The sequence below is a fragment of the Clavelina lepadiformis genome, chromosome 7 (assembly GCF_947623445.1).
Source record: "Clavelina lepadiformis chromosome 7, kaClaLepa1.1, whole genome shotgun sequence".
Taxonomy (NCBI): Eukaryota; Metazoa; Chordata; class Ascidiacea; order Aplousobranchia; family Clavelinidae; genus Clavelina; species Clavelina lepadiformis.
In genome coordinates, this window is record NC_135246.1 from 9,167,852 (window position 1) to 9,175,284 (window position 7,433).

At 34.9% G+C, this 7,433-nt stretch overlaps 2 protein-coding genes across 2 annotated transcripts; one reads left to right on the plus strand and one right to left on the minus strand.

Moving 5' to 3' along the window:
• Positions 1-845: 845 nt before the first annotated feature.
• On the plus strand, positions 846-4,549 carry LOC143465371 (uncharacterized). Its single transcript, XM_076963606.1, has 2 exons — positions 846-2,796; positions 3,831-4,549. Exons 1-2 carry the CDS (start codon positions 2,740-2,742, stop codon positions 4,029-4,031), a joined length of 258 nt encoding a protein of 85 aa, XP_076819721.1. The 5' UTR covers positions 846-2,739; the 3' UTR covers positions 4,032-4,549.
• A 343-nt stretch (positions 4,550-4,892) lies between these two features.
• On the minus strand, positions 4,893-7,199 carry LOC143465369 (ATP synthase subunit O, mitochondrial-like). Its single transcript, XM_076963605.1, has 5 exons — positions 7,038-7,199; positions 6,485-6,713; positions 6,228-6,287; positions 5,845-6,044; positions 4,893-5,114 (listed from the first exon to the last, which is right to left on the minus strand). The coding sequence occupies exons 1-5, from the start codon at positions 7,059-7,061 to the stop codon at positions 4,986-4,988; spliced, it is 642 nt and encodes a 213-aa protein (XP_076819720.1). The 5' UTR covers positions 7,062-7,199; the 3' UTR covers positions 4,893-4,985.
• Between the last annotated feature and the right edge of the window lie 234 nt (positions 7,200-7,433).

Genomic DNA, 7,433 nt, shown 5'->3' on the forward strand with positions numbered 1-7,433 from the left:
GCTGTAAGAACAAAGCCTAGTTTTATCTTATTTGCTTACGATTAATGTTATGGCTACTAGTTGATTTTTTAAGGTTACAACATTTGTGGTTGACATTAAAGGTGGATCGATATGATATTTTTCCTTGGTCAGTTATAGAGGTATGCTGTGAAATGCTGTTTTCTTGAAGATACGAGATTGTTAGACAGTTTGGAAATATGTTTTGATTGCAATGTGAAATTTGTTGCTAAAATGCTTTGCGATGATTGCCAAAGAAATTTCCTTTAAGATATTTTAGCAATGTGTGGTTGGTAGTCGTTTAGTTTTTAGGTTCATTCACGGACCTTCATTGATAAAATACCTAACAACAGTTGTCGTAATATACAGTAGAAATTGCCTAAGTCGTCACTTAAGGGGAACACAAAAAGTGGCGACTTACGCGAACAGGCAACTTAGGCAAACAACTCAAAATCGAATTTTTTATTGCATTTTCTGAGGTACTACATTTAGATTAAAACCTCCGTAAATTTTTTTTGGTTAAAACTTAATGTTTGTCGAGATATTAACATTTTGTACGTAGAATAGCCTCCTAACCTAAATCGATATAGAGTGGCCGTGCTAATTGTTACCAGAAATTATTACCTTAATTAGGCTACTTTTGAGCACGTTTTAAGTCTTTTTGGCTTTGTCACTTTTTCCCGTTCATTGGGGCGTGCTGGTAGCAACTGGCTTGATTTTTCGTCCCCACCGCGCTTTTGACAAAAAATAAAACCATTGATTGAAATCTACTTAACAGGCACAACCACGTATCTAACAGCCTTAGGCTGCTACAGAAAACCAATCTCCACTCGATAGCAAAAGCAAAATTATATAATCTCTGGCTAGGCCGCTTCACCTGACTGTAGCAAGGCTAAATGAAGGAAAACTAAAACTGATAAAAACAATCTAAAATCACAAGATTTCCCGATCCTTCATAAATAAACATTGTGACGTAGGCTACACTAAGATTGTAACAAGGATCGCAGTCAGCTTGCAGCCACAGCTGTAGTGTAGTCGTACCAGATTAAGTTTGCCAGTTTGTAAATCACGCTGACAAAGTGTTTCAAGCTCTGACTCGGCTAGTTATGCGAATTACTTTGATCATAGAAGCAAGAACGGTGACGAGTTAAACGAAGACGACAAAGGTGAACTTGATACCACAGAAAACAATAGGCTTTCAGCCGGGACCAATGTGATATGCAGCGACTTAAACTCAAACTGGCGAATTAGGCGAGTTCTTCTGTATATATTCATATATATATACCGTACTAACAAATATAGATATCGGATGTTGTGGCAATGAAGATGATTGCGCAGTTATACTCAGTCAACGTTTCATGTTAACTCTGTTTACTTTGATTGATTGGACATTTTAGTTTTTTTTGTGAGCGATGAATTTTTTTTTTAGTTTTCAGTACATTTTTGATATTACGCACCTTTTAATTTTTCAAGTTTTTTTAATATACAACTGCCAATGCAGGGTTACAAGGGAAGATTTTGTTTTGGTTTAAAACATGAGTCTGCGACCAACGTAACGAAACTAGAAACTGTTCTACGTGGATACGTTTTTATATCATCATAAAAAGGACAGAATAAAATCATCTTAATAAGTTCAAAGCGGCCTGAAATAGTTCTATCATAGCAATAAATTCTCGTATCTTTTCCAGGTTTAACTTCATATAGTCTTGGCCTTATTCCATCTGATGATGGTTTCATTGCAATATTTTTAATTTTATTCCGAAGTCGATCTTACTTTTTTTGATGAAATCAGAATGGACGCCCGTTATATAGTAATAGGATTAAAATGCGCTTTGCAACATTTTTAAACAAGTTCTGCTCCCAATCGTTTCGCTTCCTCTGTTTTAGCATATGGTCGTAAAGGAAACGAGTTTTTACAGTATGTCATTAAAATAATGCATTAGCCTATGTCATCTTCACAATTCAGAATAAGTAATTGCCTGAATAATTTCATCAAAGCAGTGAGTTCTCATGTCTTTTTTATACGTGACTATAATACGCTGTTGGTCTTATTCCATCATTGTGAAGGTCTTATTCCATTACTTTTTACTTTTGTGTCCGTGTTGATCTTTTTCCTTCGATGAAGTTGATATGGACGCCCGTCCTAAATGCTTTTCTAAAGAAAAGTGCTTCACGACGTAATAATAGTTCTTGCTTTTGGCTCGGTTCAATTATATGCACTGCACAATTGAAGAAGCAGAATATATGTAATTTTTGTTAACAGGAAGCCAATTGCGTTTGTGGTTTAATCTTATTTATCTTTGTTGTCGTCGGGGTAGTTTCCGTTGATAATAATAATAAGCCTAAAGCAGCAAACTAAAGCAAAACTCACCGAAGATAGAATCCACTAAACATTATTTTAATCAATTGTTTTCTCAACTTGACCTTGAACCATGAGCAAGGAACAGAGATGACAAATCATGCAAGCCACTTTTTATGGTTTTGGAAATAATTAGTTGTAGGAAATCAAAATCATTCTTCTTAAACAATTATTAACTTATTTCTTAATCGTATTTTAATCTTTTAAAAATTTAAACTATGGTGGTCCTGATTCTTGTGGCTACTATAGGCCTATTTGTTGTATTGTTTTTGTATTTAGGGCGCAGTTGCGGATAAAAGCACTATAGCAGGCCAACTGAACTAAACTGATTTTTTGAGAGGCGTATATCCTATACATATATAGAAAGAGAGAGACACTTGAACATGAGCACCTCACCTTATGACATACAGATCGATTCAGCATCTTCGCGAAACTTTTCGGTAAGTGTCGCGTCACTCTTTATTTGTATAATAGGCTTATCTCTTTTTGTCGAGTCGGTAGCCTAATTGATATGAATATGGAGGACCCCGTGATATATGTTTGGCATAAAAAATTTTAGGCTGCCACTATTTCACCAGAAAAAATTGTGCGTTCAAAGCTATTTTTCACAGTTTCTTGTTAATCTAACTTAAATTTTATAACATAGTAACCTAAACCTTACGTAATGGAACACTGTAATCTAAACCAAAAACTAAACAACTCAAAAAAACTTAAATAGCTGAGATCTTTTGCATACCCATTCTCCTAACCTAACCGCCTATCTTTAACGCAGACTGCGTAACCTACACACGGTGAAATAGTCAAATTTTTATTCTTACGTTGATATATAGTTAAATCGAACTTTTCCGTTTACAATACCTGTACCTATAACTTATATGCTTGCTTATATCTATATTACTAGAAAACCATACAATTTTTTTAATATCCCATTTACAACAATCTTATTCTCAGTATACGTTCAGAAAATTTTTGCTGAAAGGGTTAAAATTGTATGTAAACGAGGTGGTCTGTAAAAACAACTGTCTAGGGACTGTGCGCTTATATTTAAAAAAAGATTGGATTGCGATAGCGCAAAAACATTTTAATTTTGTTGAAACTTTTTTTGACGATCGCTTCGTCCTGGCATTGAACGAAACGACAACTTACTTATTATAAAAAATATAGTTCTATCTGTTGCGAATGAAGTAGCCGTAATAAGATTAAAATTTAAGGGTGTGACGCGATTTGGAGTAATTTGCAAATTGTTAAGATGTTATCCAGGAACATTTTAGCGTTCTAATCAAATCACAGCTCGTTTTCTAGTTAGCTGGAAACCTTTTGGAACGTACTAAAAACTAGTGTCGGTGTAACGCGAAAAGTACACGTTCTACCCAAATCACAACCCATCTTACGATTTCTAAAAGCTTAAATAGAACGTGTTGAGATTTAATTTTGTTGAACGCGCACTTGGAATCTGTCTGTTTTTTTGTTTCAGGTGGCCCAGGCTGATTCAACTTCGTGTTTTCAGAAATGGACAACTGGAACCAAAGGAATTATCGTTAAAGTTCTTGTTTTATTGATATTAGCTATTATATTCTTTGTCATTGGCTATGCGGTTGGTTACAGCATACACAGGTGCAAAGAAGAATGCGTTACCTGTCCTACCATACCGTACACTACCACTGTGAGCCCTTGAATGCATCGGAAGCAAGTTTTATGATGTGGCGAAAGCCAGCATTGGGTACATTCAATTATGTACATAATTAACCAATCCATGTACTGTACCTGATATTATGTGATAAAAAATATCAGTGAATCTCAGAAACCTTTGGGTAAATATTCTTATTGAATCAATTTTTTGATTGACTTCGCGCGCAATTGTAATGGTTCCTCTAGCTGTGTAGGCGTCATGATGCACAGAATTTCCACACTATGATTCTTTACACTTAATGTACGCATCTCAGTATTGCAACGCATCATAACAAGTTATAAATTTAACATTCAGACATCATTATAAAATTTGGTTGTAATTTTTTACATCCTTGGGGCAACACTGATAACACCATAACAGAACCTTATTTTTACTTCATAAACGCCGACTCTACTTTGTTACTGACCATAAACGATTTTTAGGTCTTACGAATATTACTTGTCGGTGATTGGTGACGGATTAACTGTAAATTTGAAGCAATAAATTTTTTAGACAAAACCCGACATTGTTTACCGCTCCTGATTGGTCACCTTGCCAGTTACTTAGAGCAAATTTTGGAATGATGAACTTTTTAGTCAAGCAAGGGCATCATTTTTGTTCTGTGAAGTATTGATTACAAATACCATTTCCCAGCTATTCCTGCAACATCTAAAGGAGACAAACTGGTAAACGGTAGTGCCACTTCCGGACGTTCTTATCTTTCGATAATAAAAGAAGATTAGTACTATTTACGGCCAGCATGTGCGTACAACCTACAAAGGCAAATCTGTGTTCGTCGCTTGGTACCCTTCCTTCGCTTGGAGGTAACAATGATCACCTGGCTACACGAAACGCTTACAAGTCAGATCAGTTTAAAGGTACTGTTTATTAAGCAGAACGCAATGCGCAAACATCGCTTAAAATGAAATACAATAATATTTTAACTAAGAACTTTGACGTTTAGACTGGTTGCCGGAGTAAATCTTGATAGATCTTTATCTTGCTAGCAGTTGACATGTCAATGTATTTCATGTCAGTATACTTGTCTCCAATATCTACTATCATGCCACCAAGAATAGTTGGATCAACCTGTGAAATACACAGCATGAAAAACCACTGTGAAAATTAAGAAAACTTTATAAAAGCCAGCTTGTCTGATGCAATTCATTATACCAGCCACCATACTCTATTTCTGCTTTCTCACACTATCTCTGCTATTTCCAAGATTTTGAATATGGGAAAAAATATATATATATGCTTGGTTAACACCAATATCTTGTTCAGTAAAGTTTGGATTTTGACTGAGTAGAAAAATAAAGTTTTCTAATAAAAATACAAAAACTGGCGACAACTTTGACTGTTGTGTTAAAGTTATCTCGGCAAGCGTACAGTAGAGTTGTTAAGTTTTGTTACTAAAGTGAGGCATGCTAAAATCTCAAACACTATTGAAAAAAATAGGGCTAGATCCATTCCAAAAGATTTTGTACACACAGTACAACAAATTTCAACATAGTCATCAAGAATAACAGGGTTGAGAATTTAGTTAATTTCCAACAACTAATTGGTTGGTATAAGCTATTAATTAGCAGGAAATTGCTTGGAAAACTGTGTGGTAACTTCAAGCATGAAGTAATGGACACCCTTTTCCACGAATTCAGAAAACATTGTTCATTTGAAAGAAATGTGTTACAACATTTTTATGAGATACAACCTTAATAGTTTTCACAAAATGATTCAAGAGAAGTGAAAGTTTATAGTAGTGTACAAAACATATCACATTACAGTGCGATAAAATTTCCTGCCTTTCTGGACAACATACCTTTTCTACCAGCTCAATTTTTTCATTCTTATTAACAAATTTAGCCAAAGCAGCTTCTACATCCTTGCGCTGTTTTGTATCGAGTGGCTGAGCAGTAGTGACAGTTGCTGGGACTTCCCCCTTTTCTGCTTTCATCAAACGAGCAAAGATATGAGAGACTTCACTAACCAAATTCAGCCGATGATTTTCAGCAAGTGTGCCTGCGAAATAGTGACCAGTTGAACAAGACATCAAAAATGGCTAAAAGGTCATATCACTACATTGAGTACAGGTCAACAATGGGTAAGAATAGTATTTCCAAATTACAACAAATGCAAGACTGTTGAACACAATCTAAAACAAGACTGATTCAAAGAAAAGGTACATATTTCACAAAAACCAACCGAATAAATTGATAGTTGTGTCAGCCATTCCCGTTTTGCCTCCTACTTCTTTCAAAAGACCTGTTACACACACAAAATCTCAATCAAGCAAAGTGGAAGACCAGTGTTTTGCTATCATGGTTGATCAGTATACCAAAACTACCAGTGTACCACTATGTATAATAATACACTAATAGCATATCATTGTCTTAAAATGGTTAACAAAAATCATGAACTAAAAGTATGGTCTTCAGTTTATATGAAAATACAACGCTTACTGAGCTTGTCACTGCTGCCCACAAATGGGTCGTTTATGTAATCAGAGACTTTTGGATTTTTCAAAACTTCACCAAAATTAATCAAGTCTTTTGCAACTATATCTTTTGTTTTGTTCTTAACTGAGGCAGAGTATAGTGCTTGAGTGTATGTTCCAGCTATTCCGAACGTTGGGACAGGGGTCTTTATCATACTTTGGTATGGCCTACCAGTGGACAAGCTCCGCCTTAACTAAAAATAGGAGACAAGAATGAGGAACATATAAAATTTAACTATTAAACGTAAAAAAATTAGTATAAATTATACTTTTATATTATATTACTGTACAGTATGCCGCAATGAATAGAATAATTCCACTATACCACACATACTACATCTGGCAAAAATTAGTGTGTCTACAGTTAAATACATGTACAGTATTTAATAAACTAAAAATTGCCATAATTGCATGATTAAAATTATTGTGATTTAATTATTCCAGCATTAGGAATGAGATAGAGACCCGGGTAATATTCATCAACATAACAAGTCAATTGATTAAAAAATTATACTTACCACTAAGGAAATTGAAGAAGCCATCGCTGCAGTATTTTCCTTTACACAGGCCTACCAATTCCTATGAAAGGATTACAATGGTATTCAGTTAATACGTACACCAACAGTTAATAGAATCAACCGCTTATTACAGCCAAAATTCCTGAGAGAGAATTGTCGTGTTCATTCCCATTATTTAAACTGCAGTTATTACAACAAGCCACCGCTTAATACATCCACTTTCAATTTCTCATGCAAGCAAATTGGTCTTTATTGTGTTCAAATAATGGGCCTAATGGCCTTAACGAACAAAATCCAATTAAACAAGTACATAGCCATCTCAACAGGCCATTTCTACCTAAACAAACCTCGTCCGGCAGATTTTTCTGTGTTGAATGACTATGCCAAACTATTCCA

Coding starts and splice junctions, on each gene's coding strand:
- LOC143465371 (XM_076963606.1), top strand. CDS start 2,740: ATGAGCACCTCACCTTATGACATACAGATCGATTCAGCATCTTCGCGA. Junction 2,797..3,830: donor CATCTTCGCGAAACTTTTCG/GTAAGTGTCGCG, acceptor TTTTTGTTTCAG/GTGGCCCAGGCTGATTCAAC.
- LOC143465369 (XM_076963605.1), bottom strand. CDS start 7,061: ATGGCTTCTTCAATTTCCTTAGTG. Junction 6,714..7,037: donor CTTCTTCAATTTCCTTAGTG/GTAAGTATAATT, acceptor TCCTATTTTTAG/TTAAGGCGGAGCTTGTCCAC. Junction 6,045..6,227: donor CACAACTATCAATTTATTCG/GTTGGTTTTTGT, acceptor ACTATTTCGCAG/GCACACTTGCTGAAAATCAT.